We start from the raw sequence: 17,446 nt of genomic DNA, 5'->3' as shown, positions 1-17,446 counted from the left end.
CTAATTTTACATGACAGCAGCTGATTGACATTTAAAGGTTTATATAACATACCAGATTAAAAAATAGTAACCTAAGTTTGTTAAAAATAAGAACATGGCAGGTTTGATTGGCAGGTTGATGCCACCAGCTGTCTGCTAGGTGTCACCTCAGATAATTCAACTTCTTTAGCTTAACCTCTTGGCCATGACAGTGGCATTTCTGTCTTTTCATGCAAATATCAGGCTAATAATAGGACTCAACTGTGCTGTTAATTTTACAAAGAGACCAACAAAATTATGCGCTTTGGTGATTTAAATTTTAATTAGATTTTATTTCATGTCTTTTGACTAAGTAGCAGGTATCTAAGTGCCAGCTAAGCATACTAGCTAGCATATTGGCCAACATATAAAAGTCTTAAGCATAATCTATTCAACTAATTGGAATAACTAGGTTTGTCCTTCCATCTAAATTCTCGCTCGTGTTGTACATCGCTCTGGACAAAGTGTCTGCTAAATGCAGAACTGTAGCTATCCCAATTCAGTAGTGTAGTATTTTCTGGTTCCTTGCTCCTCCATAACTGTGACTTCACCTACTTCTGCCCACTCACTTTTGAGTTATCTCTACATATAAGAGACAGGAATATCTAATATGATGTCTGATATTTTGAGATTTTATAACGATACTTGAGATTTATTATGCGCTTATGTTTGATACAGTCCATGCTAATATGGTAGCTGCTAATTACTTTTTTACTTTTTTTAGTTCCCTCTTAAAGATCACAATAGACTGTAAAAGTAACATACTCAACAATAATCTATAACCCCCTGTGAAAAACTAAAAAAAATACTACACAAAATACTTCTTTTACTTTAATTTAACATTCAGTTTGCAGGTACAGTAATTGCTTTTTGTGTGTTTACCGTCTTCATTGTGCTTTCTGTCTCCACTTTTCTTCCTACCCTCCTTGAACAACCTCTGCTGTCACAATAAATTAACCATCTCCATATAGTATCTTCTCATTAAACTTAACGCCACATTGTTCCTTCCTGCCAGCACAGTGTACACGCTCAGATAAGATCAGCGTCACGACTATACGGTGGTGGCACATCCACACACACACAAGCTGCATCTGACAAAGGACGTGAAGCTTTTAAGATCCTCATCGATAGACATAATGCATCTGGAACTCACGGCAATGAAACCAGATTTAAAGTGTCACTGATTTCATTACAAAGCGCCGGCGTGACTGTATTTTATATCACTGGTTTCTCTTACACACTGAGGCTGCCTTTATTCTTTTTTTGTCACTGAATGTATAGAACAGAGTGTGGGTAGTAAAAGTAGTGTTATGCTGTCATAAAAGCAGAAAAAATATTCTAACTCTAAGGAAAAACAAAAGGGAATTTCCGTTTCAACCAACAGACCACAGAGAATTTCCACGAAAACGTTTCTGAATAATCTGCAGTAAGATAAAACAAATCTAAAAATCCTTACTTTGCACCACGAGGCGCCTCAAGCATGAACACAAACCCATGCACGCGCCTCAGCTCATAGCTGAATGTCGGACAGTGAAATCCCCCCAGGCTGCTAAATAATTGGCTGTTTGGCATTTGTGTTTCTTATTTCTCTTGCCCGAGCATATTTCATAGCACAGTAGATGGTCCTGTTATGTAACCTGACATTGCAATTCAATCAGTGGACATGCAGTTCTCTTTTATAAATCACTGTGCTTTGGTCAGTGAGGTTAGATGAATAATAGAAGACGGTCACTTATGCAGAGTTCACTGGCTCAGATACTGTAAGAGTGTGGGAAGAAAACATCTCAACGCTGAAAGACACTGGAGAGAAATCTTTGAACGCTGTAGAGCTCTTTGTCATTCATTGATGTTACATCCTTTGATTATTCCTCGAAAGCTCATATTTCATCCCCTAAGTAGACATGTCTGCTTAAAGAGAGCATACACCTCCATGAACTCAATTCAGGCATTCATTAGTTTAAAATGCAAAGATAACTTGCGATAAAAATGATCAATTGCACCCCAACGCATTGGACACCCTTCTCATCAAGTATCAAGGAAGTCAGTAGCTAGTTTTTCAGAGCAGAAGCCAAAAGTTTGGGTTTTTTTTTGCAACTAGCTTAAGTTTTACAAATGCAGCATAAAGTGAGTTTTGAAGCTAATGATTTGTAGCTAATAGGGCTGTGAAAATGATCATTTTTCATTATGACAAGTCCCTGAGTTAGATTATCAGGTGTGATTACTTTTAATCACTTTTAAAGCTCCTGTGTGGAGTTTTTGGCAGGTTATGAAACAGACTAAAATTCACCTTTATGGCTCTTTATTAGCCACAAAAAACAGCAAAAATGTCTGTAACTAGAACAGCAATTCCTGCACAGTAATGTTTAATGTTAAAAACCACTGTAGTGGGGCAGAGTCCTGTACTGGGTTGGGTACCCGCAAAAACAGCTGATTTGCGGGTGGTTTTTAGAAACTTTTTTTTCCCCGGGTTTGGATCTGGGTGGAAAAAATAACATGCGGGTCGAGTCGCAGGTTTTAGTTTGACACATCAAAATTAATATAAAATAATAAGAAATACAATAAAATAAAAACGTAGGTTGTAAGCTGGTTGTAAAGCTGTGACCATATAGCCATGCTATCCAGTTCTTACAATACATCCATGGTTGTGACATGATCACGGCTCGTACCTGCTGAGCGTCACTTTAGTCTGGACAGAAAGTAAGACTACTATTACACATGTAAAGGTCCTTTTAAGAGATTAAAAGTCTAAAAGCATTAAACGTAAAAAACGAGTGATTTTACAGTTGTATGTGAGAAGATCACAGGGGGTTTTATTGGAAGAGTTGCTTCATTCAGGTGCGTTGTTTACTCACTGGCATCTGAACTATGGCGATATACCGTTCAATTTTCAGACAATATGACCCAAAATGATTACTTTAAATATGGTTAAGGGTCGGGCTGCGGGTCGGGCTGCGGGTCGGGCTGCGGGTCGGGCTGCGGGTCGGGCTGCGGGTCGGGCTGCGGGTCGGGCTGCGGGTCGGGCTGGGGGTCGGGCTGCGGGTCGGGCTGCGGGTCGGGCTGCGGGTCGGGCTGCGGGTCGGGCTGCGGGTCGTGTTTTGTTAGGGCGAATTTAAAGGCTTAACAGTTTCAACGGGTCGGATCAGGTTGCGGTACTAATTGGGCTGATGCGCAGGTTTGCGGTTCAGGTGCGGGTTTGTACGTCCCCGGGTCGGGGCGGGGCGGATCTTGAAAATTGGACCCGTGCAGGACTCTGTTTTGGGGTACGTATCAGCTGAGATGATTGACAGCGCACTGTAGAAACGGCAAATATTCAAAGTTAGCAACTCAGAGAAAATAGGGTCCACTACACGAGGATACACTTCTTTACCCATAAAGAACAATGCCAGCCGAAAGATGAGATAAATTGGTTCGTTTGAAAGGGGTGCCAAAACTGGCGCAAACAGAAAGTTCCTTACAGGAGCTTTAAAATTAACGATGCCAGGCAAAAAAAAAAAAGAAAAAAGAAAAAGCGCTTTGAATGTTTTTTTTTGGTCTTAAAATAGTTTAAACATTATCTAAAGAAATTTTCATTGACATTTTTGGGGTTTGTTGCCTTGAGGCAACATTTTACCATAATAGTCAATAATGAAAACATAGTTTTTTATTTATTTTTCAACACATTTTTGTTCAAAATTACATGTGTAATACTTAATGGCCTCAACAGTTTACAATGCATGCAATAAAAGTGTAAAAACTTTTAAAAACTGAATTTTTATAAGATTTCATGTCTGAATATTGCAAGAAGGTCTGCAAAAAAGGATACTGTACGTCCTCCAGAGGGTTGCATGACCAATTCAATCACTGTTAATGGTTCCTTAACTGGGATGTTTTGTGTGAGTGTAAAATGCTAAAAATGGGTATGCAGCCTAAAGGCAACAAAGTACCATAGAGGGTTAAATTACTTTGTATTTTATACATTATTTTCTATTTTTTAAAACAAATTCAGCTCTGATTGTTGTGTTAAAAAGTGTGAAGCAGTCCATCATCAGTGTTAGAATTAAAAAACTTGACAATTACCATGTGTGTGTTTTTAGACTTTAGATAAAAAATGTGTCTGGGTGAAGTTGAAAAATGTGTTAACAAATTTTAAAACAACCAAGCTATATGATCTGTGTTTTCTGAATGTTTTGCTTTTGAATTATACACTTCTTTTCTGTTTATTTTAGATATATCATGACCACAGACTTGAGTTTAAGGTTGAAACCAACAATGTGACTGAACTGGTGGCGACAGCTGCTGGGAATATAGACCAACTGCTGGCCAACCGCTCCCAGGCTCTTAAGGTGAGTGTGATCCTACACATTGTCTGGTGTAAACTCTCTTTCTTGGAGTCAGACAGCCCTGATGCTTTCTGCTTTCTCATTTTTGCTGACCAGTAAGAGCTGTTATTTTTTTCTGTGAAAGATTTAGGAACACAAAATAGAAATTTGAGTGTTTGTGAGATCAGATTCGGCGTCTCTCCAAGCACAGAGCCCAAAGCCCACACAGACACAGTCTGCTTCTCCTCACTTCATGTCACTGGAGCACAGCCACTGCCTCAGGCCATTCACTGATCCAACATAAGCAGACACCCCACAGCTAGATGACTTAATTCAAAGTTACCAGTCTGGCTTGTTGTACACCAAAAAAAGGATCTAGAATTAAGGTTGTGTTTGTTTGTGTGTTGAATCATTTTACTGTTTTGATTTGTTCAGTTTTAACTTTTATGATCTATCTTGTTACAGCTACGACCACGTTTCCCCACATGCTTAATCCATATAGGCTTCTTTCATGGGTTATTTATCCCAAACAAACTGTTGGAAAATGCTCTGAAGCCCACACAGGCTGAGTGCTTGTTTTTTTTGTAGCAAAGTGTTCTTGACAGGGTTAATCACATGGAGCTGAACTCTTCCTCGTTGACTAGCTGACTAGACTGTGAAAAGGGGTTGTCAGAGTTGGTTCCTCTGTTTGTGTTAAGTATACAGAACACACAGCATAGCATTAAAATGCATACAGGAACATTAAGTAGATGCAAAGTCTGAGTAATGGCAAAGCTAATCAATCAGACTGGACCAACTGTTGGGCCCAAAAAAACATGGAAACATGCTCAAGAGGTCTCGCACAAAGATTATCGGCAAGCATACCTCTTCTTTTTATTATTCATCCCAACAAATATGTATTGGATTAAGTTATTTTTTTAAGATATTCAGTGTGCTTAGAGGATGAACCTCATCAACAGTGGTATTCCTAACCCTGCCGTAACCCTACCTTAAAACTTTTTATTGACACTGTTAAATATTCACTCGTCTAAACATCTGCTTGATGGATTTGTACATGAAATTCTTGGTTATCAGAGGATTTATCCTGATAAACTTGTGACAAATTTTCATGTGTCACTGTAATTTTTTTTTAATGTTTAAAAAAAAAAGTTTGGTGGATAGCCATAAAATTAGAGAGACCAGTTGTATCCCTCTTAAAATGAGTAAAAGACATCTTTGATGAGTTCTTCAGACTTGATGTTAAGTTGTCATCAATGCACATCTAATTTTTTTTTTTGTTATTTAAATTAAAATCCTGATACATAAGTTGGTCCAGAAAAAATTTTATGACCTGTCTTCCTGTGTGATGATTTCCATTGTGTCAATGGAAGTCAGCAATGTGCAGCTTCTGTGCAGCTGTGTAGCTTTTTGAAGTGCAACTTTGTTTTTGAATTTCTGCTGCTGCTGCTCTCCCTGCCTTGGCTTTTTATATATGGACATTAACCCCTGAGGTTTAGGCATTCTACATTAGCACATGAAAGGGTAGGGAGCTTCTGGAGCAGAGTCATACTGCCAAATTTGTCTTACTGTATGAAAGTTATAATGTTTGTAATGTGAGAGGTGCTGACCTGCTTTTATAGTCTTGTATGTATTTACAGCCAGTAGCTAGTGTTAGCATGTTAAGTCCATAAAAAGAAATTGTGGGTGTGGCTTCGAGGCAATACCTGCTGAACCCACTGACTGTATTAAACATGGACGAAGCATCTGTGATGTCATCCATCTGTTCCCGAAACCTTGAAATGAAGCCAATCCGCGGACGCAGCCACATTCGCTGTCACGCAGGCTGTGAGTTTTTCTTCGAGCAGCCATAGGGGGCTCAGCGGTCACGTGACCTAGCTGTGCCTTTGATTGGATAATCAAACAATCCTAATAACTTCTAAACTGCAGAGACAGAGAAAAATTCACTCACTGTAGCACTTCCGCATAGGCTTCAATTTTACTAACCAGATGTTGCCCCTTGGCTGAGCCCCAGCATTTTAGCTTTGCTCTGATCTTGATATAAAACCTGTATATTTTAATTGCTCTCGTATAAAAGTCGTAATTTTTCTTCCTTTGTGATGACTTCCATTGTGTTAACGGGAGTCAGCTATGTGTAGCTTCTGTGCAGCTGTGAAGCTTTTTGTTGTGCAACTTTGAGCTAAAATTTCTGCTGCTGCTCTCCCTGCCTTGGCTTTACGTGTTCTCGCCCTACCTTAGGCATTGGTATTCCATAAGAATAAGCATAGAAGGGTGGTTGCCAGAACACATTACATACCGCCAAATTTGACTTATTCCATGTCAATTATTAGTTATTTTTATGCAAGTGGTGCCAACTAAATTGGAGAGGCTATGCAAGTATGTTTTTCAAGCCAGTAGCTAGTGTTAGCATGCTGAGTCCATAAAAACAAATAATGAGTACACACACACAACCTTTTTAATTGTCAGCAGTTAATCATGCTTATGTTAGCACCCTGGAAAAGAACACCCTATGTTGCTGTGAACTCATACGTTAGTGGACATTAAGTTAGATTGATCCGTTCAACCTTTCACCGTTCTCAAATTAGGATCTTCCTGCACTCCTGGTTTTGGATCAATCCACCCCCGAGAGCTACAAACATCCAATTAAAGCCTGGCAGCCTGTTGCCAGCCTCACAATCATATTGATTACTCCATCAGTCCAGCCTTTTGTTTGTTTTAAATCCCAGTAATTGTCAGAGGATGGGGGACAATTAGTTTTCAGGGGTTGATAAGCCACACCTTAAGAGACAAACACAGCTGCACAGTGGATTGATGGAACAAGTTGTGAAACTACTAACGCGTCTTCTGTTTCATCAACACCATCTGCTGTGTTTGTCGACCGGGTCGGTTGGTGACAGTTGTTTAGCTCTTTGCTCAAAGTATGAAAAATGCAAGAGGGGAAGGGATGGTGTGTGTAATTTTTTTTAAATTCTACACCATATGCTGATGTTATTTTGGTCTCCTGTAAGAAGTGTGCTTCTTGTCACTACTGCAGCATTAAGCAGGAGTCGACCTGTGGTGGCCCGGTAGATACTGTAAATGGCGCTTTGTATAATGAAGTGGAGTCGAGCCAACTTTATGGAGATCAATTGACGCAAGGGGACCATAAATTGTTACAATGTCCACTTAGCTGAATCATGAATTGAAATTAAAGCAGGGAATGGAAGAAAGCAGCAGCTGTAATATTCCTGACCGGGCCAACACGTCTAATACTTCTCTGCACCAGCTCAAACATTTGCAGTAAAACCCCTTTCCCCATTCTTTGTCCCCCATCATCCTACCTTTCTATCCCCTTTCCACTTCCTGTTTCATTCAGGGCTGATTACAGAGTGGTGACATAATCAAGGGATTGTGTGAGAGGTTATAGCTTTCTGTCTGAGAGAGAGATTGGATGTTGTAATGTGTATGCAGGAGAAATGATGATGAGCGGAGGGAGAGTGATAGGAAGTTCATAAGTGCACTAAGCCACACCTCCCACGAGGGAGCGTACAAAAAGAGTAGAATCCTATTACAACCCTCTCATCCATTAGGACAACTCACAACAGCTCTCTTCTTGATCACGTGCTTATACACAAAAAGAATACACTTCCAGATACTGTTACATTGAATAATGATTTCTGTTTTTTTGTTTCATTAAACATTGCAGGAATAAGAGAACACTGTCGGCAGCAGAACAACTTTGTCTTTTTGCTCAAGTCTTTAAAATGACATCATATGGTCTTTATGTATATGAAAGCAGATGCTCTCCTACCAAAAACTAGTTCTTACATAATCAAATTTATTTTTATTTTGTTTATTTTAAGACATAATGAGGTGTCTGTCAGTCCCTCACAGTTTTACTCTGCAGCTGTTGCTGTGTATTAAACTAACTGGACAGACACCGCCTCTGTGACTGGTGGCATCTCTCTTTACCTTAGAGCAACTTGTCTCTTTGGCAATGCTCTGTAAGTGTTTATCTGTTTGTTTGTGCATGTATATATGTGTGTGTGTTAGCCCATGTGTGTTTGGCTGCAATTGTCAAAGAACACTATCCCATTAGAATGATGGCTGATGTTATTAACTTAATCAGGGGCTCACTTGGGTTTGCTGTCTGTCAATCTGACATCTGCCCACCCTGTCACCTCCGGTTCATTGTTGCATTTGATGGCTACACTACCATGAAATGTAATCTCTCTTATGTTGGCAGCTGTGGCTGCTTGGGAGGAGGCAGGTTTTTAATCAAAGAATCATATAATGGCACTGTGTATCCGTAATTATATGTACTTAAAGTGGGTGAGACTATCTTTCATCTGTTAAATGCAACAGTGGAAAGTGTTACTGAGTAAAAGTGAACACTACATTAATTTGACAGTCCTGCATAACTATTTTCAAAGGGTTCTTTTTTGAAAGACAGAGAGGTTTGTTTACCTGCTTTACTAGTTTCAACCCTCCTCCGGGGTCTTCGTCAGAAGCGTCACGTGATGGTGAAGTGAACTATGAAGACAGCATGAACCTTTTAAAGCAATCCTGCATAACATTAGCTTCCAAAAACAGTCCGTCTTTATTGATATTAAAAAAAAAAAAATGTTTAGATGCTGCGACATGTTGACTTAGTTTTGCTTCACAGTCAGTGAAAATGTTAAATTAAATGAGTTAAGTAAGAACTAGAGGCTAAGTTGGCTAGATTTTATATGTTTAATTGAGTTTAAGTAATAACAGCAATGTTAGTTAGCTATAAGAATTGCTTGTGTGTTCAAATAGATCAGAGTATAAGCAGCTAAGTTGACTAATTATTAATATGTAAAAGTTTTTTTTTTTATATTTGCTTGAAATAAAAAAAAAGACAAGTTGGATAACTTTATGAAATATTCTACAGAATTTTAGCTCTAACCTTTAAGTTAGCTTGTTTATTTTACAAACATTTTTAGTTAATATTGAAATAATTCAGTTTGATGGTTTTATATTATTTGCAGAAAATGTAAGCACCAAAAGCTAAATAAGCTCATCTTAAGAAATGATATGTGGCAGTAATACGTAGTATTAGGTTAGAAATAGCCGTATTAGATAAGCTAGTTTTGAGAGTGATGAGTAAAAGCAGCTAGCTTGACTAGCTATTTTTTTAACATACATACATACAGAGTTGACTGTTAGAGAAGCAGCTCAGACTTTACTTTGACAGATTGAATTTAACAGAAGAAATAAAAGAATTTTATACAATGGAAACTGTTTTTCAATTAATATGGTATAAAGTGATTTTTATTCATAGAAGCCTTTTAAACAGGAAATAAATTTGTTTCCTGACACCCCTGGGTGATCATTCTGCGTTCCATCGCAGCTATCCTTAAAGAGGCGCCAACTGAATCTGGGATTCCCGGCTGGAAAGAAATCAGAGAACTGCAAAAGTTTTTAACTCAGACAAAAAGAAAAAAACTCTGAAAGTAATTTTATCCATGATGCACTGTGGCTAAATGAGCATTCTTAGTGTGTGTATCAGACAGAGAGTTGTCTCTTAGACCCTCCTGGGACTCTGTTGTGAATTTATTTCACATCTGAAGATTGTTTAAACCAACTTTTTGTTTAAGACTTTCTGTTAACATCCCTACAATCCTTTCTCTCACCCTCTCTTTAGATCCATTTTTATCTCATATTGTGTTTTCTTCTTCTTTTTTGTGCCATTTTTGTCTCCTCTCTCCTTCAACCTCATCCTTCCATCCTCATTGCTCTCAGCTCCCTCCTCACTTCCTCTCCCATAACTTCACCCTGATCTTCTGTCACTCTTCATTCCCATTTTCCCATTTTTGCCTTGCTCCCTTTTCCTCTTTTTCTCTCTTCCTGTCTTCTCAGATCTATTCCCATCTGAAGCGATGTGTGTTTTTGTGTGTGTTTGTGGCACAGTTTGAATATGGATGATGAATTCATTCTGAAAGTAAGGAAACATTACACTTTAAAATTTGATGCTCTCTCTGTTTTGTTTGCCGTACCTATTTCCTGCTTCTGTTTCTTCTGTTCAGCTTTTCTACCCATCAAAGCCACAGGAAAAACTTCACCAAAAACTGCATCCAGCGTTTTTGTCATCTTATCATTCATCATTCACGTAATTCTCCTCAGTTATTTTCTATGCCGATGACTCCATGATGTCTGTTTACTGTTCCTCACACCTTTAACTACAGGTCCAGCCTGAGCAGTAATTTGGTCCTGTAGTTGGCTTTTATCTCATGCTCCCATTGAGATTATTTCATTTTGTCTGGCCGTAGTACCAAGACACCATGTGTTTTAATTTTTTTCCAGCTTTGTGTTTTAGAGAATAACAGCAATGTCACATGTGATGTTTCAACATGTAGCAACACATAATTTAAGTGTCACATTGCTAATGGTAAACATGATTTCAAACCATTCATACAACAAAGAGCACTGGAGTTTTTCAAGGAATGGGTCGTGATTTTCAAGTGCTCATATAGTCATTTATAAAAAAATTTAAATGAAGTATTAATGCTTTTATCTTGTTTTAAAAATTCTATTTTCCATTGTTTTACTGGCCCCTGGCTGCAATTCAGTCTCTCCACCAGATGATGGCTATAGCACATCCGAACGTTGTTTGATAACTGCAGTAACCTCTCAAGACCAAGCGTCCATATATGTGGACTAGGGACCGATTATCTGGGCCGATTATTGGGGCCGACATTTGGCATTTGAGGCAAATCGGCATCAGCCTTTTTTTTAATCCAATGGCCGATAAGAAACAAATTTAAAACTGTGTTGTTGCAGCTCTGATGCAGCCGCCTTGCTGTCTGCAGTCACTACTCAGTCCCCAGTACTGTCCCACCCACAGTACCATCTGATTGGTAACAAGCAGAGCCATGACTTGGGAAACAGCCAATGCAGTTATTACAGTTATTGCAGTGATATTAAAATTTTGGAAAACCTCATTTACTGTAGAAAACTTAAGCTGTTTTTTTTTAGTTTACATATAACTTTATAAAACATGCTGCTGAGCCTGGGAGCTGTTTAATAAACTCATGCTTAAAGGTATTTGAATGAAGTTAAGTGTTGGAGTTTGTATTGTTCAAAATTTTGACACCAACATTTTTACTTTGGCCGCAGATTAATATCAGCTTTAAATATCAGTTATCGGCCTCCTTGACTACAAATAATTGGTATTGGCCCGGTAAAATCCATATCGGTCTATCTCTAATGTGAACATTACACTTCTGCCTCTCAGACCCATGATACTTCATTTTTGTGAGCTTTAACCTATTGGCCACATTTAGGGACACTGCCCACGTCATCTTTTGGCGAAATCACAACACAACACCTATCTAAGAGAAAAAAACAAAGTCTTTAAGTAATTAAGTAGTACAATAACACTACTAACAAACAACTAATAGTGAATTCATAAAACAAATAATCAAACTTCCTGTGCAATGACCAAGTTTAGTTATTATACTTATTAGGTCTTACTTATCCCAAATAGCAAGGTGAATTGAAAATTGAATACCATACAAAAAGCTTGGGTTTTAAAAGGTCAAAATTTAAAAAAGGATTTCCCAACTTCCAACTTGAGAAAATGAAATGGCCACTGAAGTCTGAGAAATGGCTCAGAAACTTGGAGAAAAAAAAAAAAAAACTACCCCGTTACCAGAGCAGAGATGAACCAGACACAGATCTTGTGGAAGTCTGGTGTATTACAGCCAGCTTACGGTTTTTGATTGTCGTCCTTGTTTGTTGATTTCTTAAGTCCATTTAATTCGAGATCTAATTTTTATGAAATTTTCACCTCACATATCAAGCGTGTGGTCTTGTGGTTGGACTCTTTTACTGTGTTTCTTCAGAGGATTGAAGTGTTAAAAATGTTGCTGACTCGTCTTATTTTACATACTTCACGACTTTTAAATTGGTTTAGATCAAACCGTCGTCTAGTGTATGGTTATTGTAAGGGTTACATTTCCTCAACCACTTGAAGAAACAACATGTTCCAAACATGAGCCTGGATCCTCATGTTTTGAAGTTTTTGGTCCAAAGACACATCTTTCATACATGGCAAACTGAGGGTGAGAATGTGCCAGCGTTTCTGAAGCAGGGACGAATACACCCGTCAGCAGCTACCTTGTATCAATCCCTCCTCTTCCTCAGTCTCTGTCTGTGTCTGTGTGTGTGTATGTTTGTGTGTATGTGGATGACTCAGATCCTCCTCCACTGCTCTATACTTTTTAATCCAACCAGCAGACATGGATGTGACAGAGGCAGCGACACACACTCTGACACCTTTAGTCCATGTGCTCATTATGTTGGCCCACACTTCTTTCTTAACCTGCCGTGACACTAGATGGCCTCTCTGATATCCAGGCTGCTCATGACTCCTCTGACTCTGTTCTCATTAAATATTGAACCGTTCCTCTTAACCAATACTCTTTGATGGGGCTCGTGGTTAACTCCCCCCAGAGGAATAGGTCATTTATCTTTTCGTCGTGACGCTGGCGACGACCTCCTGATGGGTTCATTACTCATAAAAGGAGGAAACAAAGCAGAAAGCCACAAATATCTGCCACTGAAAACTGACAGAGCCAAGTGGTTTTTAAGTGTTTAAAATATGGAATGATGATGTAACCTGGAAAAAGACCTCTGCCAATAGTCTGAAGTGATTGCACCTGTTCAGGCTCAAAACACGTGTCGGCACCATGCTGTTCCTCTTATGTACCTTCAAATTGGAATACAAATAAAACTCAAATTATGTGGTTGAAATGTATCTTTTAATACATCAAATGAATCAATAAAAAGTATCTTTTTTTGATAACCTTTGAATATGCACCACCTTCTCAAACCTCTGTACCATGCATTACTGTCCTAACTCCTCCATACACTGTCCTTTTTCTTTGTAGAGCTGAACTTAATCTTTGGCTGGAAATCTGACACATAATCTTAATTTTAAATTTGATTTCAATTTGTAGTACGTATGGATTTTTCCATATGTGTTGTGGCAGGCACTGGTTTAACTGAGGACACAATTAGAGGAGGATGTAAACCTCTGTTTTCTTTTTAGGTTTTGGAAATTCAAGATAGATAGGTAGGTAGGTGGATAGATACTGGTCAACAAAAAATCTGATTTTTTTTTTTATCCATTCAGACTGTAAAGTAAGATTTCATTCATTAATTTTTCCATTTTTGTATTGCTTATCCTGTTCAGGGTTGCGGGCGGCTGGAGCCTATTCCAGCTGTCTTTGGGCAAGAGTAGGTTTACACCCTGGACTGGTCACTAGTCAATCACAGGGCTGACACACAGAGACAGACAACCTTTCACACCTACAAACAATTTAGATTCACAAATTAACTTGATGAGTGTTTTTTTATGGATGTGGGAGGAAGCAGGAGTACCCCGAGAGATCCCACACATGCGTGAAGAGAACATAAAAACTCAGCACAGAAAGGCCCGCCTTGCTTAAAATGGGATTCAAACTGTTGATTCAAAATTTCCAAAACTCAAATTTCTTATTTTCCACAGAATTCTGATATCTAAATTAGATTTCCAGGAAGAAGCCTGGATTCTTAAGTGAAAGTCTGAATTTTTACTTTTTCTTACATTTTATTAAAAAAAAGATTGTTACTAAGAACTCAGACTTTTGCTTTGTTTACAGAGTTCTGACATCAAAGACTTAAAGAATTTCATGAAGAGGAAAACCCCTGGAAAGAAAATCTGAATTCTGAGACTAAAGTCAGATTGTTTTCCTCAGAATTTTGTCCTATAAGTCTGAATCAGAAAAAAAGAGCGCTTGTGGATTTATGACACGAAACATCATAGAGAAAGATTGATTTGAATTGTAATTAACTTTTACAGTCTGGTCAGTGTTTTTCTGTTATATCTTTTAAGGTAGGCTGTAAAACCCATAAAGCCAGCAGCCAGCAGAGGGGGCTGTCATGGTTATGGCCTCAATTGGGAAAACTCCTGTTCCATCTATTGTTACATATATACCTACCCTATAAAATACATGCTAACAAACTTTAAATTATCAGTGGTAACATGAACTCTGATGTAAAAGTAACTTTCTGTTTGCAGCTTTACATTAAATTTGGGTTGTAGATGTTGAGTGACTTGGCAAGGTTGCAGGAGTTGTTGCTCAAAATAACCTGCTGTTACCATGTCAACAAGGCGGCACGCAAAAACCTCAAGGACTGAAATCTTCGAAAATGAAACCTTATCCTAATAACGTATGTAGTTGTTTTAGAACTTTAGACTTCCGTTCTTGGAGTAATCAAAGGCTGCTTCTCACGTGTTTTAATCTGCTTTGCATCAGTGTTAATTCATTTGTTTGAAAACTAATGTTTTCAGTCTTCTGATTTAAAAAATCTAAGGAGGATTTGAAAAAAACAGAGGGCTCACTCACTGTGAAAACAACTCTCGTGTCTTCAAGAAAGTCTTCCTGATGCTTTGTAGCCACCTTGAGGGATCCTTGTTTACAGAAGCAGCAGCGTATAGAGACATGGCCGCCTGCCAAGACCTCCCCAAGACAGACGGCATGAGAACTGACCTACAGAGAGGAGCCCGTGATTAAAATCAAAGACAGAGAGAACAAAGCAGAGAGAGGGATGGAGGTCTTTTGTTACAGAGACTTATTCTCTCGAGGGGAGAGGAGAAAAACGTGAAGACCTTTGATGAGAAAAAAGAGGAGCATAAGTGGTGGAGACAGTGCAGGACTACAGATCAGACAGCTGAGCCTGTTTGAATATTGATCTCTTTGGGTTATTTTGAGCTTGGGATTGGATTGGTGCGTTGGCAGGAGATCCAAAAAAAGTTTTGGCTGCCCACCACAGTTTGAGCAACAATTGGTGGCCGTTTTGGACGCGAAAGCAACAGTTGCCCTCCAACCTTGGCTTCTTGCGTCGATTTCAATCTCCCTGGGCGTCTGGCTGCACGGTTCGGAAACTGGATTCTCTTAATTGTGAGTGGACTGCTGGCATCGGCACAGACAGACAGACAGAATGGAGTTTTAATTGCTTCAAAAAAAAGACAGCGTACATTGCCGAGGAGAAGATAATGAACAAAATGTTTTGGGTCTCTTTTGTTGTGATCGCAGGGGAGCGTGGACCACAGATGCTGCAGGTTACTATGACACCTCGGTTGCTAAGAAACATGCACATCATAAACAGATTCCTGACTCCCAAAATGAATCACCTCTCTTCTATAAAACACTTCAACTCAAGCACCCTCACTCACTACAAACCCACATATGCATGGGTTAAACTCCAGATCATGGCTCGTGTAGCGTTCAGGGTCATTAAATCGTTGAATAAAGCTCCTTTAAGTGTTGTGTTATGTAGTGGTGCGTAATTACAGAGGACTCAGTGATCTCAAGTGTCTGGAAGTGCGTTATTAAACTGACACTAGATGACATGCTGTGAGTCATTAGGCACTGCTGTTGGAGCTCTAATCACAGCACACACACACACACTCTCTGTCACACAGACACACTCTCTGAATCTTCCTCACTCACATGATATTTTATTAAGCTGTACAATAAACCCAAAACAAGCCCACATCCACTCAAAGATCATCTGCTGTGATGACTTCTCTTTGTTTAACAGTCTGATTACGCAATACCTCATTTGCACAGTCATGTAGTCTCCAAGAATATATCTCACATGAGTCTGTGTGAAATTTATTATCTCCAAATTGCTGAATAAACAACATAAATTTTCCACTCGTGTCACATGCCAAGGAGTTATTATTGCAGGGTAATTTATGCTGATGGCCTCCCAGGCTGCAGCAGGCTTCACGGAGTTAGCGGCCTGCTGCAGAGAGGAGATGATTCATATCCTGAGAGGACTCTGAGAAATATTACCTCCTTCAGTCACAGGGAAATGAAGTGATGGAGACTGAAAGGCGCTGTTGCTGATGGAGCTCACAAGAAATTATGGGAATGGAAATAGAAAAACATTTAAGAGTTCTTTAAGTATGGACAGTGATTTTTTTTATTGATTACACATTGAGGGACAAAAGGACTGAGCATTAACAAGTAAGAAAGCATGTGTCTGAACATTATTACTATGAAACTATTACTTTAACAGCAATATAAACTTCAGTTTAATGGGACTGTGTTAATAAGGTGGTATCTTGAGGTCGGTGTTTATGCTTCACAGTAAAACCGAATAGTTACTTGAAATTTTACATTATCTTGCATTGATGTTGGTAGAGTCTGACCGCTGTCAGTCAGCAATCAGTCGGGCTATCCATAAAAAAAGGCTTCAGATTACTAGGGAGCATAAAGAATGGACTTGGGAGCGATGGAAGAAGGTCATGTGGTCTGATGAGTCCAGATCTACCCTGTTCCAGAGTGATGGTCCATCAGGGTAAGAAGAGAGGCAGATGAAGTGATCACCCATCATGCCTAGGGCCTACTGTCCAAGCCTTTGGGGGCAGTGTGCAGTTGGTCAGGTCTAGGTTCAGCAACAGTCTGTGCTCAAAGAATGAGGTCAGCTGACTGCCTGAATATACTGACTGACCAGGTTATTCTATCAGTGGAGTTGTTCTTCCCTGATGGAACGACCTTATTCCAAGATGACAGTGCCAGGATTCACTGGGCTCAATTTGTGAAAGAGTGGTTCAGGGAGCATGAGATGACATTTCACACATGGATTGGCCACCACAGAGTCCAGACCTTAACCCCATTGAAAATCTTTGGGATGTGCTTGAGAAGGCTTTGCACAGACTCTACCATCATCAATGCAAGATCTTGGTGAAAAACTATTGCAACACTGGATGGAAATAAATCTTGTGACATTGCAGAAGCTTATTGAAACAACGCGATAGCAAATGTGTGCCGTAACCAAAGCTAAAGGTGGTCCAATGAAATATTAGTATGTATGGCCTTTGTTTTTGGCCGGGCAGTATATAATGGCTGCTGTCACTCCTCTCGACAATCATTTTAAACAATGGCAGGGGTGTTAGAGGGCTGTGTCTGACTAAAACAACTTAATATTAATAAAAAACGAACCAAAGTTGAAACTGTTTTCTCTGATTGTGCTGACTCTGATGAGACAGCGCTTCTTGTCAACAAATGCTTCATAATGACGAGCCATGCGTGTGTCATATTATGATGTGATGATGTATGTATAGGCAATCATGC

General features: G+C 39.2%; 1 protein-coding gene across 2 annotated transcripts in view; it reads left to right on the top strand.

Moving 5' to 3' along the window:
- Positions 1-17,446, top strand: part of cacna2d1a (calcium channel, voltage-dependent, alpha 2/delta subunit 1a) — a 116,132-nt gene that overhangs the window by 20,974 nt on the left and 77,712 nt on the right. For both annotated transcript variants that reach the window (XM_074697866.1, XM_074697865.1), the window contains exon 3: positions 4,224-4,340. In XM_074697866.1, coding sequence (XP_074553967.1) covers positions 4,224-4,340 — 117 coding nt within the window. The remainder of the gene's footprint in view (positions 1-4,223; positions 4,341-17,446) is intronic.

This window comes from Halichoeres trimaculatus, unplaced genomic scaffold, assembly GCF_033239565.1.
Source record: "Halichoeres trimaculatus isolate MK-OKI-2021-1 unplaced genomic scaffold, fHalTri1.1 fHalTri1_scaffold_21, whole genome shotgun sequence".
In the NCBI taxonomy this organism is placed as follows: domain Eukaryota; kingdom Metazoa; phylum Chordata; class Actinopteri; order Labriformes; family Labridae; genus Halichoeres; species Halichoeres trimaculatus.
This window is presented reverse-complemented; position numbering and strand designations above follow the sequence as displayed.